This window comes from Conger conger, chromosome 2, assembly GCF_963514075.1.
Source record: "Conger conger chromosome 2, fConCon1.1, whole genome shotgun sequence".
In the NCBI taxonomy this organism is placed as follows: domain Eukaryota; kingdom Metazoa; phylum Chordata; class Actinopteri; order Anguilliformes; family Congridae; genus Conger; species Conger conger.
This window is the reverse complement of record NC_083761.1, coordinates 20,969,837-20,987,092: the sequence shown is the minus strand read 5'-3', so window position 1 is coordinate 20,987,092 and position 17,256 is coordinate 20,969,837. Positions and strand designations below refer to the sequence as shown.

Sequence of the window (17,256 nt, the reverse complement as noted above, 5' to 3'; positions counted from 1 at the left end):
TAACTTTTCAGACTTTTTTTATTTATGTTTTGCAATACACTTTTGCAAAACCCCCTTTCCACCATATGCAGGATCATTTCCATTTTTTTCCCAACTTAAAGTATTTCTTTTTTTAAATTTTTACTTTATTTAACAAGACGAGACTTGCATACCATTCTCGGAATGCAAATTATCAAATGCAAATCCTTAAATAATTTCATTCTTAAAAACTCTTCAATAGCATTTTAAGTGTTTTTTTTTATTTTTTATTATTACTTTATTCAGTTTTTTTTCATACCATTTAGGGTTTTCTTACAAATTTTCCACTTCAATAGAAGGTGTAAGCTTTGTAAAAGAAACATTAAGGGGGGAGAGGGGGGGGGGGGGGGGGGGAACAGGCAGTGCCTGAAGGTGTGAGCCCACATTGCAGCTCTGAGGTAAATTGCATGGTTAGCTCTCCTCTTCCTGTTCCTGTTCCGGCATTTCCTGTTACCTTTTCAGTCCCTTCTGGGCCTGTTTAAGTAAAGTGTCAAAGTCTAGTGCCTCATACTTGCTTTTAGTAGGTGCTGGGTCGTAATCCCGATTGGAATCTGTAAAAGCAAAAAAACAAAGATGAAAAATGTTATTTTTTCTTTGTCACATTGAGGGATAACGGTGTCTGTAGATGGCGTCTGTAGATGACCATAGGGGTAGTTGTACCCGGACTCACCAAGATCAGCATAGTTGGACTTGCAGAACTGCCGGCGCCCTCCGAAGCAGAGGTCGAAGGGCAGCTCGTCGGACTGGCGCAGCTTGCTGCCGTTCTCGATGGCGTTGAACGCGTCCTTCGTGCTGTAGTACGTCACAAAGCCATAGTTGTCCCTGCAATGCAGAAACCATGTTAATCTGAGGACCCACCCAACCTCATGCGTTCTGCTGAAATATTTTGCTGCTGAACATTAAGGTGAAGCTTTGGTAATGAGAAACTAGGCATATAATATCTCTAATAAGCAGCACTACTCAACTCCACGTCCTGTGGGCCGCAGGGTCTGCAGAGCAGCATGTGGAGTTGCATAGCACTGGTATAAAGGATGGAAAAGTGCATGTAAAAGTGCCAGCTGTACTCCAGCTGCAGGTGGGGGGGGAGATCACGTACCCAAAGTCTCTGAAGTGCAGGGTGCACTCCTCGATCTCCCCGTACTGCGAGAAGCGTTCCTTTAGCTCCTTGCGAGTCATCCCGCCCCGGATCTTTCCCACGTACACCACTCGACGCTCTTCCTGTAATCAAAGGCATCGGAAAGAGGGGTCAATTTCAAGTGCCTCCCCCTTCAAACCCCGACAAATCCCGCACACAACTCATCAACTCGCCCCAAACACCTGCAAGCACTTACACCAGAGGACTAATGCGCAGTGACCGCCATTATTCACCTTACAAAGAACACATGGCGAGGGGGTAAGGCTAGTGGGTCTTTACCAATAAGCAACCACGCCACATTTACGTCCTGCCCTTTCACAGGAAACCTCACAGAAACCGATGTCTTTTTAATGAAATTACCCGACATTAACTGGAGTTAAAGACCTGGTGGTTCCCAACAGACGAAACAGGCGGGATCATTTTAGGATGGAATGCCCATTAATCACCACACCGACTCCACACAGCTTTAATGGCCTGTAGTGTAGTGGTTAAGTAGTGTAGTGGTTAAGGTACACGGCTGGTTTGATTCCCGGCGTAGCCACAATAAGATCTGCACAGCCGTTGGGCCCTTGAGCAAGGCCCTTAACCCTAAATTGCTCCAGGGGAGGATTGTCTCCTGCTTAGTCTAAAATCAACCGAATCGCTCTGGGTAAGAGCGTCTGCCAAATGCCATAAATGTTAATGTTAATTATAAAATAAAATAAAAAAAACATTCATGTTTATGAAAGATAGGCGACAATCCCAGTCATAAAAGTGCTCAATGATACTCACTATGGCCTTCTCCTTGCGATCCTTTACATCCTGCCACTGGTAGCACTCCCTGGGGTTGTAGTGATATCTGCGTGTGTAGCTCGGGCTGTGGAGAGACATTAACTCATGAGCGGCGGCACCCACTCCGCTCATCACTTCAGGAATGTCTTGCACTTCAAGGAACCAAGTCCTGGAACCTGACTTAAATTGAATGTAACAGAATCTTACAGAGGACACGATGTATTGAGATTGTATCAATAAAACACGTATGCCAAACCACGCTACTGTCACACTGTATTGAGTTTGTCACTCTATTGTCACACTATTTCCATTGGATAGCTACATGCACATCCATAAGGACAGCTGTAGACAACTCTTCAATCCATTAAGCACCTCCAAAATTTCACTGACCAAATATTACCCCATTCAAACAATTTTTTTTAAAGGACCCTGGGATCCCTGACAGTTTTTATTGAATAGAGACCTCCAAATATTATGCTTTAGTAACCTGTCCAGAACAGAGAGGCTTACATTTTTTCAAGGTGTGTTCCTTATCTTTTAGAGGAGACTCTGTCATCAGAACCCAACCCTTATCAATAGACCAATGGCTTATCTAGATGACCATCAATACATCAGCTTTACAACTGTCATCTACACACAATTCTGTTGTACGGGTTGTACGGGTATGAAAATAAGTATTTACACAAGTCAAGGTCTCTTACACGTCCCATTTGTAAATTAACGTGTTTCAGACTAAAGACTTTCCCCAGGTGTTTATTGTTGAGGCACCCAAAGTGTCCTTTCAAATCAGCACAGTGGCATTTCTTTTAAAACCTTTTTTTCTAACCAAATTGGAATGAACAGTTTTGCTATCCACAATTGTGACTTGGTTAAGGCCAGTACAGAGCACTGGGGAGCTAGCACAAATCAGAATGAGTGTAACTGCTAGTCCGTTGGGAGAAGTCAGTGCAATAGTAACCCGATATAACCCACCCTTTCCCTGGCAACCTAAACGTGTCCCACCTGTGCAAAATCACTCCCAGTTAGCATAATAATGGCAAATCCCAGGCTTGACATCACAGCTGTGGGACTCAATCTGGGCTTGTGAAGGATAGCTATGATTACAAAGCCACCGCGCAACCCTTTGAAAATATAACCTGACCTTTTGATTAGTTTAACACTTTCAGTCTCAAGCCAAATATGAAGCAGCTCCACCCAAATCCGAAGGGGTTTTGGCTTTGGTTGAGGAAGTTGAGAACTTAGTAGGCATTTAATAGGGACTCAAAAGAAAGTGTTTTGATTGGCCAAAAGATTGGTTGAAAAGATCGAGAGTAGCCATATGGCACTCTTGGGACTGAAATGGTTAACTAGCACCTAAAAAAAAAAATTTCTGATCTCAGGAAACTAAATAATAATAATGAATAATGTATAAAAAACACTGGCTCCAGCACTACGGACCTGCGGTTCCCCGTCCACCACTGGCGGCGCGGGTCTGGCGGGGAGCAGGAGCGTGAGCGGGATCGGCTCCAGGACCGGGAGCGTGAGCTGGAGTAGGAGTACCGGTGGCACGGAGGAGAGTGCGAGCTGGAGCGGGAGGAACCGCTGGAACTGCTCTCAGAGCAACGGGAGCGGAACCTGAGAGAGAGGAGAGGGGGGAGAGGGAGAGAACAGCAGAGAGGGGGAGAGAGAGAGCAGAGAGAGGGGGAGAGAACAGCAGAGAGAGGGGGAGAGAACAGCAGAGAGAGGGGGAGAGAACAGCAGAGAGAGGGGGCAAAAGGCTACATCAGTCAGAACAATGATTACAATCACATTAAAACAAAGAAACAAGACAGAAACCACACGCTTTAAATTCACACAACGCAGCATGGACAAAGGGGAGGAAGAAAGGCATGGGGAGGGGGTTTTAAGCACAGGCCCACACAATTGAACCCTACAGGAGTATAGACCAGACAGTGGTCACACCAAAGTAAAGAAGCCTCAAACCACAGGTTAACAAGCACACTATGGTCATACCTGGCCCCTACAGTTGTGTGTTTAAAACTGCATACTTGGCTTAATACTTGTACCACATTTCAATGAAAAATCTGCCTGAATAATGTACAAGTTGTATGCGGTTTCGAACACAACTAGTGTTTTATTGTAAATTCTCATTTTGGAGGGACAATAGCATTTTGCCCGTACGAACAACAAAAGCCAGAGCTTCAGTCTACCCACCTCTTTCGGGGAGGAGACCTGGAATCGGACTGGGATCTAGACCCTGAGGTCGACCCGGAGCTGGACCGGGACCGGGACCTGGAGGACGACCGCGAACTGGACCCGGAGCTGCTGGACTCAGAGCTGGAGGACCGCCCGCGATACTGCCTCCTCGTTCTGCCTCTCTCTCTGCCCCGAGGGCTAGTGGGGCTCTCCGAGTAGCGGAGGGCTCCCCCACTTTGGTTTTTGGGCTGCTCTACACTCAGGGCAGGGGCAGCCTCCGGCCTGCAGGGGGAGCTGTCAGGGGACAGCAGGACGGAACCCGTCAGAGTCCTGTGGTCCAGCGGCTGGCTGACAAACTTGGCCGGCGCGGACACGGGCATGGCGTTGCTCAGGGTCACGGTGGCAACGCGCTGGGTCTCCATTGTGCGAGGGGTGGCTTTGATGGCGGGGCCTGGTTGCGGATTCCCGCTATGACATTGGCCCTCCGGGGGTTCGGCGGCCTTCTTCTCCGTGGGCAGGCAGTAGTCGTGATCAGTGAAAGCCGACGGCTCCTTGAGGGCCGCGGGTTTTGGGGTGAAGGGGGTAGTGGCACTTGTTGGGGACCTGTTGGCCGCTCTGCCCTCCGTTGGCAGCTGGGGGCTGATGTCTTGCGCCGCCTTGGAAGGCGACGGTTTTGCGCCCTCGACTTGTTTGGCCTTCCCCAGCAGGGTGACGGGGGTCAGGGGCTTCCAGACCTGGTGCGGAGGGGTGGCCGGGGGGGTGAGGCCTTGAGAGAGGAGAGCAGGCAGTGAAGACACCAAAAAAAGCAGAACTTCAGACAGTCTTGGATCTGTGCCGAGAACAACATGGCCCCAGAACTCATCATTTGCTACGGAAACGCAACAATGCCCCCCCCCCCCCCCCCCAACGTTAATTCTTGCATAAGAGAGGTTTCCGGAAATGTAGATGCATCGCACTGTAGCAAGAGCACCGAGTACAAAAACCGCAAGTACCAGCGTACAGTTCCATATATATAAGCATTAAAGGTACAATACGTAATTTCAGACATCTAACAGTCAAACCACAACACTGTTCATCCCTCCCCCTTCTCTGTAAACGTGCTGAAGTTGAAACGCCATTGGGGTGGTCAGTGGCAATTAGAACCAATTTTCAACCAATGAGATTGAATTATTGTACAGTTATACAATGTTTTGGTACAGTGTCAGCCCGTCAACCGTATATTTTGAAACCCAAACTTAAGGGCTATAAACACAGGCAGAGGGTGAGTCAACATGTCAGTGAGCCTTTTTCAATGATCAGAAAGGATTTAGTATGGTCTTGTAACAATGTTTTAACACAAAAAACATATTACCTATTGTACCTTTAAGAATAAACCCATAAAACATAATATTTTTAATAAAAATAAGAGGACAGGAAGCAGAACTCACCAGCGGTGCTCCCTAGGTCAGGTCCGCGTGGACGCTCCAGTGGCTTTTTGTCCGGTTGCCTCTCCAAACTGTTGAGACAAAAAAGGTGAGCCCACTGAATTCTGTGCTGCTCACAGTATATACAGCACAAGACAGAATACGTTTGTATAAAAACACTACCACGACCAAGCAAATGGGATCTAATCAGTAATTCATGACTAGGCCAACCACACACACGCACAGACACACCTAAAACTGTAAAACCCACAACCGTAACAGTTCTGAAGTAAATGCAGGTAAAACAAAATGATAAACTGTCAGTTTCCAAAACCATTGCATAATGTTACTTCATTAAATAATAACACTGAAACCAATTTTTTTTTTTTTTTTAACAATGACACTATAAAACTATGAAAGTATTATAAAACCATGCATTAGTATCTCCTTGGATGTCCGGCACCTTCCGGAGTTTTGGGTCACCTCTCCGGCTCTCGGTAATTCGTGGCGAAAAAACGCAAGCCGCATACTCACGCAGGGGCGGGGGCTGCAGGGGCGAAAGCTGTAGGGTAACTCACCTGGAGCTTCCTACAGCAGCTGCTCTGTTACAGAGCACTGGCACCCTCTGCTCCTCTTTGGCTGGAAAGGAGAGAGTGAAGGCACATGAGTGTGTGGGCCAGGGGGGCATTTGGGGTGACACCCGGTCACATGAGGAGTCAGTGACAGGACAGAGTGCATTTAGGAAGGAGGGGGGGATAGAAATCAGACCTGGACAGACTGAAACAGGAGATTCAAGGGGCATGAAATTTGGTTTCAATATCAAAATGCGTGCAGTGCAGTCCATAGTTATTTGGACAGTGACTTTTTTTTTTTTTTTTTTCCGCTTAGTACTCCTGTACAAGAGTGGAAGTAAGACCATCACTTTGTGGTGTAAACACTATTATACAGTGACAACACTGTATAAAAAGGGACGCAATTCCTACACCCAATATGGATATAAAAACCCTCAAATTAAAGATAAGACTGCACTTTAACCTCATATTCATTGGTTCATTTGACGGGTGCTGGAGTAGAGCCAAAAGGCCCGCCAAAAGCAGTTCACTGGCCCACCAAAGCCTGTTGTGAAGAACAAAGTGGAGCAGCGACCGCCCCTATCTGCACATTGGGGCCCGACTCAGCCGAGCTGAAAGCCCACCACACACACACACACTCTGAAAGGGCAGAGCTGCTGTGATTCTGGGGTCTGGATATCAGAGACACATGGAACCTCCAGACAAAAACAAAACAAAAAAAAAAAAAAGGCAATGAAGGGCCAATGGAATTGCAGACTGAGCAGAAAAGCAGTGGCCCCCCCTTGATCACGTGACCATGAACTTCAGCCGCTCAGCATCTTCTCTTAAAGAGACAGGGCCAATTACCGACCTCTCCTTTATCCCTCTGATTTGGTTGTGTGCATGCTCGTTTCCAATTGAGTCGAACTCTAGAAAGGTTTATCCAAGTCAGTAGTCAACTGCACACTGATCTGGGTTATACAACAGTTGACAACCCCCTTTGTGGAAATGAAATGCTCAAAGGGATTTCAAACAGATGGAATAGTACGGAGTTTGAGAAACAAAGGCTTCCACAAACAAACAAGTAATGCAGATCGTTTACCTTGTTTTCTTATTTGAAGATGATCAATTTTATATTAAAGAAGCCATTAGACATTCAATTCGCAAAAACTAAGCAACTACATCTAATTAGGAGCTGCGACCACTTAAACGAATGGCTAAATGCTTTTGCAAATAGTGTACAATTTGTTTTATAACACTTAACACGCCTTCAGCAAGAAACCACTGTCAAACGAGGTCTTCGAGCAAAACTATTTCAGCGCAGAAGCATAGCAATTTAGATAACCGTCACCGGGACAAGGTGTAAGACACAAAGCCGCCCTACTGCACCGGTATAGACACGTCAGCCCCGCAACCGCAGTGCCCTTCAGTACCAGCTCCCTGTTGACTTCCCTTCACAAGCTTAATCTCCCGATGCTCACTAAATCATAAAGCAATTAAAAGCACACATTCTCAAGGAGATAAAGAACGAAGCACAGTTCAGCGCAGTTCAGGTCAGTCACGCCCACGCGCCAAGACGAATAAAGCCAAGAGGGCATTCTGTCACATCAGCAAGAGAGACTAGGCTCCTTAATTATTAACTGGGAACGTGGACAAACTTCACTTTCACTTCACAGGCCATTGTGCGGGTCCAACACACCAAAGCACAAGGTCAGAGCGCCATCTCTGGTTGGCACCTGTATTACAAGAACTTTAAATCATTCCGATACGTCTTCTGCACAGAATTTAAAATATCAGGAAACACTTAGAAAAGACAACGTCAAAGACAGAACGACATATTTAAATACATTTCCTATACTCTGTCGGTATCCAATAGGCCCTGCTTCTGAATAAACTCTCAAATGAGCAATACATTACGACTGGCACGTCAGCCAACTCATAGCACCCCAAAAACAGTATTGCAACGTTATGCATCTTTCCCACACACAACAAGCAAACTTTAACGACAGTCCACTGATCTTACACAAAAAATAACACTTTACACTCACCTTGCGTCTCTTCAAACTGCTCAAGTAGGCTTGTTAGATCAGTGGCTTCAATTCCTGCAAGACAAGGCACATATACATGAAGTCATTCCCATACAATGTATGCAATGTAGCCCATCCAGGCTCATAATTTTAAGCACCGTCTAAAGTGTCAAGACCGTATATTTTAACCGGCCAAGAGTACATTGACTTAGCACCAACTGTCAGAAAGAAATGTATATTTAATTCCCTCTTAGATACATTTGTGTCTTCAAAGAAATGTCAGCAGAGCTTCTGCACTCAACATGAACACACTTTTACTCAATTTCCTATTAATTATACAATGACTAAACACTGATGCACAGAGTAAACATGGCCTGTGACCTAAGGTTAGCTGATGGTGTTTACTTAGCCAAGATGTATTAAATTCATCAGGACACTAGCAAGCCAGCAGGGTTTGTCAGTCCAAAAAGCTTATTCAGTGTAAAATGGAAACGTAATGCAAACACGTACCAATCTCACTTGTTGAATCCTGGCTGGCCCTGGGGTTTCTCTTTCCTGACATGAGCATCTGGACAGGGGACAGCCTCTTCTGGGCTGCACGCTGGGGCCTCCCTGGGGCAGAGGGGCCAAAGGCTGGGGTAGGGCTGGGGGCAGGGGCAGCTGTTTGCTGGGCTGGGACAGCCTTCGTCCCGGGAATGGGAATGGCCTGTAACTTGGGTGTCTGAATAGAGGCCTGAAGTGGAGGCGCATGCTGTGCCTGATGCCTGACTCCAACGGCACTGAGCTGTACTGTCCCTGTGGAAGGGCGGGGCTGCTGAAGTTTCACTTCCTGGTTCCCCTGGCGGTGGCTGACGCCCTGTGTGGGTGCGTTCCCGTTAGACTGCGCTCTTTCGGAGATTGGAGGGGGGCTTCGGCGTGAGGGCTCCAGTGGCTTGCAAGAGCTGGGCTCGACCAGCTTCTGGGACAGCGGAGCGGAGGGCTCGCGTGGTGGATTTGGGCCTTGAGGCACCTCGGGAGTCTTGGGGACCGACGCAGGCTTCGCAGGAGTGGCAGCGGCCTTACTGGCGGAGCCCAGTGATGCGAGAGGGATCAGGAGGGCCTGGGGAGTAGGCGGGGCCTCGGTGCCCACAGGCTGCCAGACCGGCTCCGTGGGAGGGGTGGTGGTCTTGGAGGCCAGCTGTGGCTGGGGCTCCACCAGGCAGGGGATGGGGAGCAGCTCGGTTGGGGGTTCAGGCAGGGAGGGCCACTTGGTGCTCTGGTCCTCCTGCTTCACTACTGGAGCTGGTTTCTTCTGCTGCCGCAGGAGCCGGTACTGCTGAAGGCTGAGGGGCTTGGGCTTGGGATCAACAGCCTGAGATACTGGGACCTCCTCGGGATCAACAGGCTGAGATAGTGCCACCTGCTTGGGCTCAAGAGGCTGGGATACTGGCGCCTCCTTCTGGATGGAGGGTGCCTCGCAAGGCTGCATGTCAATCTCTGGCAACATTGGCGCGGGTGCGGGAGCCAACTTGCAGTCTTCCAAAATAGGCTGCTGCTTTTCCAATGCTGGGGCTTCCACACTTTCACTCCCACACCCGCTGTCGACTGGTGACTCAAGGAAAGACGTCAAAACAGGTGCGAAGGACACCCTCTTCTTCTTCGTCCCGGGCATGGCTTTCCTTTTGAGGCCCGTTTCCTGGGGCACGGTGGGACCCCCCTGCACCAAAGCAAGCGATGCGCTCCTAAGGACTCGCCCTTCAGGGACCGGACCGCCACCCTCGTCACTTTTCCGTTTCTTTTTGCGGCCCGTGGGGTATTTCCCAAACGCCTCCACCCTGGGCCGCTCCTCACTCACATTCTCATCGTCGTTCGCCTCCGGAACAGGGGCTGGGAGGGACCGGTTCTCCTTCGCCGAAGAAGACGATCCCCCCACCTGCTGCTCCTCCTCCTCCTCCTCCTGCTGGGGCATTGCTTCCTCATTTGCAGTCAGAGCCTCCATTAGGCCCAGGGACGACGTCACCGCCAAGACCGGCTCCCCTTCCTCGCCTTGGTCCACCACCTCCAGCACGATGGCCCCCTCCGGCAGCAGCCCGTCGCCCTCTCCCGGTTCCAGGCTGACCTCCAGGCAGTACGTGTGCATGTGCTTCACGAGGTCGCTCAGGGACATGGCCACACACCTCCCATCCTGGTCCAGGGACAGCAGACCTCCTGCTTCTGTGCTGTCGGGGGAAGAGGGACCCTCTGAACTCGGTGTTAGGCTCCCGGCCCCTTCCTCCTCTTCCTCCTCACCGTCGCTCCTCTGGAGAGCAACGTCTGGCACCCTCAGAGGTGCCCTGGTCTTCTGATCCCACTCCACAGAGACTTTCTCCAACTGCAAAAGGCCAACAACATTCTTTTACTATTATAGTCCATTCATATCCTAGATTTGATTTTCTCACTCACTGCAATGTCATGGACTGACATACAGTAGGCCAGTGGTACCCAAACAGTCTGGTAGGTTTTCACTCCAGCCAAAGCAAACCAGACTCAACAGCGAGAGATCTTGTTGAGCTGTGAATTAGTAGAATCAGGTTTGCCAATTTAAGGTTGAAACAAAAACCTACAGGACAGAATATCTCCAGGAACAGGGAACAACTGGGAGAGTGCAGATAAGAACACTCCAAGAGAAGTGCACAGAAATGCACAGCCGGGGGTAACCAGTGGGATGCAACAAGAAAATGTGCCAGACTAAAACCTTCTGAGCTGCGGTGAAAATAGAGCCAATTATGCCCCACCCTGCAGGCCAGTGGGCTATTGTCAGGATTCAGTAGTGGAACAGGGAGCAAAGAGCCCATTGTGAAGGCCCGAGAGATCAGGAAGTGCAGGGGGTGTGGGATTATGGGAGGAGCCGATCTTAATCTGCATTAATACCCTGCATAGCAAGCTCAGCAGCAAGCAAATAGACAAGCGGGGAGAGGCACTCACCTTTGCCGGGGTAGGGGTGGGAGATTTGGGGCTGCGTACAGGTTCTCTGCCAGGAGGTGACCGGGCCAGAGTCAAGAGCCTTCTCAGCTGTAACGGGAAATGGAGGGGCAACACCAGGTCAGCGTACACCACTTAACAGACCGAAAACCCTGACTTCAAACAGCATCTTTGGTGCATCATTATGCAAGACAAACTCATTAAGACTCTTTTCCATTTCCATAATACTAGCATTTCTTATGATAAATGCTATTGTTTTTTTGTTTTTTTTACTGCAGACTTAGCATTAACATTTCTACTTCAGTGAGGTACTTACACAGGACAATAGTGTTTAACCCGCAATTGACTCTTTAACCGCAATAAATCGTAATGACTCCTAATGTGACAGACACATAGTTTAAATTCAGTTTAAAAAGCCAGAATGTAATACAGCCAGGCCACAGCAACATCAACCCACTGATACACCTATACCTGAATGTAAAGAGTCCATTTAGTTTGCTGTAAAATACCTTTTTTTCTTTTATTTTTACCAGCGTATAAATTGTTCTAGGATTAACATGCTGTATTTGAAAACCACCTTCATAACTAGCCACTTCAAATTAAGCTTTATAAAGATTTAAGCACAGACAAAACAAAGCATGCTGGGCTTAGTAATCTGGTTTTTGGACACAGCCGGGCACTCACCGGAGACGGTTCGCGACCCCTCTGGCCAGAGAACAGCTCCGAGTCCGGGAGAGTGTCAAAGGGGGACAGGTTCTCGTCGTCAACATTGTCGAGTATTTCCGTAAGAGCCGTGAGAAGCGTTGCTTCACTCTCCTCTTCCAATCGGCCTCTCGCCTATGAAAGCACGGTTAAAACAATCCCATCAGCCACAATACATCAGCTGCATCAAAACAAAAGCTTGAAAACCGTATTGCAACCCTCTCACACTCCAAGGACCAAATACTTGTGAAAGTGAAAAAGATAAGTTTTACCCATGACATAGTGACAAGTGTGACAGTGAGTAAAAAAGCCACAATAATTACATGCAATTGGCATCATTAGACACCAAAAATAAAATACTGGAAATATCACATTTTAACATGTTCTACATGTGTTTTACATGTATATTTGCAAACAACTAAAATATACATGTAAAAAAAATTAAGTTACTAAGCATGGACCTCTAATTAAAGATGGCGTGTCCAAAAAGGGTGTGGCCTAAGAAGGGGTGGGATTCTAACCTCTCCAGTTGTAACAGAGTCCTCAAAGATTGACAGGATTGATGGATCCAGGCAGCTGTGGAAGGGCTCCAGCCCATCAGCAGAGTCCAGCCGGGCATCCAGGGTCAGGCCGCTGCCCTCCCCAGACAGGTGGCCCTGAACGGCACAGATAAAGAACCAGGTTCAGTATGGGTAACTGGACAGGGCATCAGTAACCAAATCGGTCAGGAGAGCCATTTTTTTGTGTGCGACACTGCACTCCAGCATCCGTTCTCATTCCAGAGAGGATTTTAAAGAAAAGAGGTGGAGGGGGGGAGAAAGGGGAGAGAAAAAAAACAACAACCATTGAACCATTGTCGGCTGTGTTCATCTCAGACAGGAAGGTTTACTTTTTCAAACCTGCCTCTCACAACAAACCTGGGCAGACTGTTGCAATATTGTTGTGGGAAATAAGATTCCAAAAACCAGAAATCAGAGAGAGAAGTGAACACAATTGTATTCATTCCTCCAGCTCTTGTGGCAGGTGTTTCCCTATGCACATGGCTGCAACATATCGAAAGCTACTCAAAATATTAAATTGGTTTGGACAAGACAGCAATAATCTATACAACAACCACCGACAAATAACGGACTGAGACTTGGCCAACTAAACTGAAGGACCTGGCTAGAGAGTGGACTTCATCTCCAACAATCGTAGAATCCTGCTGGTCTCATCCACACAGACAGGTGAGACACTTAAAATGCACATCATGGCTCCTTCGCGCCGAAGGGGAGGCCGCACGTTAATTCCTTTTATACGCTCAGCACACATTAAACCTGGAGTCTGATGAACTGTGCTCCCAGATAAAGGCTTGCATCAGAGCAAGATCAAAACCTGTACAGACATGCATGGCTCACAAGTGAGCAGCTGAGCTCTGAAAGGTCCCGAGAGGGGCCAGATTCAGTACTATATATTTAAAAAAAGACAAATAAATTACTCAAATACAAAACTTACAGGCTACTCTGTACATTCGTAAGGACATACTAGAGGAGAAATTATTAGTATCAAAATTTATCAAATGCACCGAAACATAGACCATGTACGACAAAGTAAACACTGCTAGAACAGAAACATTGCCCCGGTGTGAAAATGTGCCTTTTGCTCCACAATACATTAACAAATGTATCCTTTTGTCCCCCTTCTTACAGAGTATATATGTTTTACATATAATAAAGTATATGAATGTATAGATGTGTGCCTCGGACCACTGCATACAGTACTAAAGTTGTTCCAAATAACAGCAGATCAAGTAGCAGCATGAAGCACTTAAATGAATCAGAATACATAGAGCTATAGGAAGATGAGGAATTCATAAGTATAAAAGTAACCATTATTTAAGCCAAGAATTGTTGTCCTAGACGCCCAGACATTGATGATACGCAATAATTATTCTGCATGATTAGGAATTAATGCACATTACATTTGTAGTATAGAGCCTCAAATTGAATGTTTGAAGTGTGCATTTATATTTACTGGCGAAATATAAAAATTGCATCACTTGGTGAATTTGCCGTTTCAAGTGCAAATCAAGCAAAGATTTGTATACTTGCCAAAGTAGCTATTAATTTGGACTAAAAATAAACTATAAAATGCCTATTCTTTACCCAAGTTAACTTACAATTAGTGTTTTCCATTTTTGGCACTTGCACTCACTGTTCTGGGAAATTTGCTAGCCAGGTCTGTGGGGGTCTGTTACAGTTGGTCACATAATCCCAATGGATACACTCATTTGACTCCAAGCAAAGTGCATCCATTAAATGAAATGTAATGTTGGCTTACACCCAAAGAGCATGGCAAATTGAAATCACCGATGAAACACATTTTAAAGACCATTGGCCATAATAAATACCATAATTATACAATAAACTTTAGAATACAGCAAGATGTGCAAAATATACATTTAGGTATTTATTATGTGGCAACAAAGTTGTAGGCAAACTATTTATATGAAGCCAACGGGTATGTAGAACTGAGTCCGTAGTTACTGTGGTGATTTCTGTGAGGAACGCAGAGGAGTATCCTTGGTCCTATAGAATCCATAACTGTTAATCCAATTTGTGGCTGTTAATCCAGGATACCTGCCATCCAGGTAGAGTATATGGTACATTTGTAAATGCAGGTGTTCTTATAAGAATGCTCTCTAGAAGTCAAACAAATAACCATGCAATTGACAAAACATTCATAATGGCAGCAGAGCATAAAACAAACCGGTGTAAAACATTCAAATTCCCTTTTCCCTCAAATGACAAAACTATTCGTGAAACAAATGGGTGGTAGACCGCACACAACCTAAACGCAAAGCCTATGCTAATGACATGTGAGCACGTGCAAAAAAAATGCTGTCAATCAGGCACGTGTTCCTTGCGTCTCAATTCAGCTGAACCACAGATAAAATATCCAGTTGTACCATATGGACCTTCTTATCACGCATCACTCGGCCGTTTCCATGGCCCGCTAAAAGGAAGACGCTGTCATAGATTGAATTCAAAATACAGCATTGACTACCATTGGCAGGCCCATGCAGTTCTGATAGCCATTTAGAAGCATTAAAGTGGCCTGGGAACAGTTTGTTATTAATTAAAATTGTGCGGTAGTTATATGCAATGAAATGTGAAACGTATTTTATTAAAATCAGCAATAAGTTGCCTTTTATATCACATAACTTCACAGAAATTAAACCCTGGTCACCATGCACACTCAAACCACGTGTTGCAGCAACATTAGCACGCTTCCGTCAGCGTCACGGAGCTATAACCTGAACCCAGCTAACAAGAGGCAGCATGAAAACAAGCAGTTTAAAACGAAGGGATGATTCCATTTCTGTGCTTCTTTTAGCTGTCATTTCAGATTGAATGTATGTTTTGTGTAGGTTTCTGTCCAATTAATTACATTTACACATGTGCGTACATTTATGGACAACTCCAAGGGATAGTTCACTCTGCTTTTTAAAACTAACGTAAACCAGCGTTTCTGTGCAATGAAGGACATTTTTGAGATGCGTGTTACACAAATGTATGGACACATGTTGGCTCGCACTGTTACAATAGTCAATGTATGAAACCACGTTTTCCCAGCAGCAGTAGTGTTGTTGAAAACGTAGCCGAAAAGCTAGCAAATAAATAAGCCTCGTTGATAAAGAAAGTTTTAGAAATGCATGCCATTAACAGAAAACCGTGAAAGTTCAATACTAAAGGAAAAAAAATTAATCGAAACACGTCTCATGCCGAATCAAAACATGGAAACTGAATGTGGGACTAACAGGAAGTCACTTCTTGCTTCCTCACAAATGAGTCACACCATAAGCTACGAAGCAAGCTTTATGAACAAGGAATATGATACTAATAACATGACTTCGGTTCAAAAAGCATGATTTTTTGAAAATTACATTCCAATAGATCGCAAATGCCCAATGGTTTAAAATATGAAGTCACGGAAACCAAGCCATTTTCTGGTAAAGGAAGAAAATCAAAATAGTAGCTATAAAGTAGTTAGCAAAGTAAGCTCTCTAGCGTCTATGAGCATCAAAATGTGACCCAAACATGCCGAAAACTTTCATTTTGACAACACTGGCAAGCAAGCAGATTATCTAGCTAGCTATATGCGAGATCGAGTTAAATAAACATATTTTCCCATGATTATCGGTAAACAGGAAAACTAGCTTACTATGTTAACCGATTGCCTTAATTAGACAACGGACATATCCTTAAGGCACACATCAGCATTTGTAAGGCATTTTACACGTATTGACAGTTAACGCTGCATTTCTGACAAATGAAGCATTGACGTTAAGCTTTTCAAAGCACTCACGGCACACAAAGCGTGTCCGTTTTTTCTTCCATTTTCCCAGCAAGCATGCATTTCTTACTGCATCCACGTGTCACTCGCGAAAGTACACAGCGTTCCAAAGCCCATAACCGTCATCTGTACAAACAGCAAAAACTGTCTTGTGTCTCGGCAATAGTACATACACGTCTTTTTAACAATAACGTACCTCCTCAAGGGAATATGTCGTGAAAAATTCCATATTGCCGGTGGTTAAACTCTCCTCGCCAACTCCCCACCGCGCCGCCATCTTACAGCTATGATCATGCAGCTCAATGGAAGCGTGTTCTCCGCAACAGCATAGGGCCGGTGCAAGACACGTGGTATTTTCATTCCCGGCAAAATGATACACAGGGGTTGGAGTTCAGACCCGCCTACAACACGTGGGTGCAGTAACGTCATGATTTACTTCATGGGCCGTCTGTTTACAGCCAGAGTCGGGCGGAAAGATTTTCAGCGAAATGTGATGTATGAAATTTAGCTAAGACATTTTTCAAACTGTATTTTGAATAAGTTCCCCGAATCTTTGATCCACACTGGTACGGTAGATGGCGCAAGAACGACCACCTGTTGTTGGCTGTCTTAGACAAAGACGCCATCAACGAAGAACAAAAGATGCAGAAATGAATGTATAGGCATGCAAATCCCCTGCTAGTATAGACCCTTTCGTTTTGAAATCAGAAGCTTCATGAAAATCTGTAAATGTCTTGAACAGCAACAAATGCTCTCAATTATGGTACCGCTACCATGAAAGAAAAAAGTTCAAGATGTAGTTTGAAGTTGCTGACACTGGAACAGTTTTTGTTTCCCCATGTAATTCCAAGAGTTTGGAAAACTGCGATGTGAAACCATCCAGACTCGGATGTTACACACAGCCCACTACAGCATCATCAGCATCCCAGTCAATATTTGCACTTAAAACAAACAAAAACAAAAAGTATCATGCTGCGTTTTTCACACTAACACGCACTATATATTATATTAATTAGAGTTTTTAAACGAATATTCTCATGTTTTGTAAGAGATCGTCAGTATTTTTTTCCATTTTTGACATTATGTAACAATCGTATATCGCCCTCTAGCGGCGGGCCGTGCACTCAAAGTTTGTGGTTTGCAACAAAGCACGTCGGTGAAGTTGTTCGATTGGTTCTGCACCTGGATTGCTGTCGCTG

The 17,256-nt window shown here is 45.8% G+C and overlaps 1 protein-coding gene across 1 annotated transcript; it reads right to left on the bottom strand.

Moving 5' to 3' along the window:
• pprc1 (PPARG related coactivator 1) lies at window positions 1–16,413 on the bottom strand. Its single transcript, XM_061231334.1, has 14 exons — window positions 16,254–16,413; window positions 12,244–12,378; window positions 11,705–11,857; window positions 11,024–11,110; window positions 8,591–10,430; window positions 8,102–8,155; window positions 6,081–6,141; window positions 5,527–5,594; window positions 4,118–4,865; window positions 3,362–3,538; window positions 1,925–2,009; window positions 1,115–1,236; window positions 689–840; window positions 1–569 (listed from the first exon to the last, which is right to left on the bottom strand). Exons 1-14 carry the CDS (start codon window positions 16,332–16,334, stop codon window positions 469–471), a joined length of 3,864 nt encoding a protein of 1,287 aa, XP_061087318.1. The 5' UTR covers window positions 16,335–16,413; the 3' UTR covers window positions 1–468.
• Window positions 16,414–17,256: the final 843 nt, after the last annotated feature.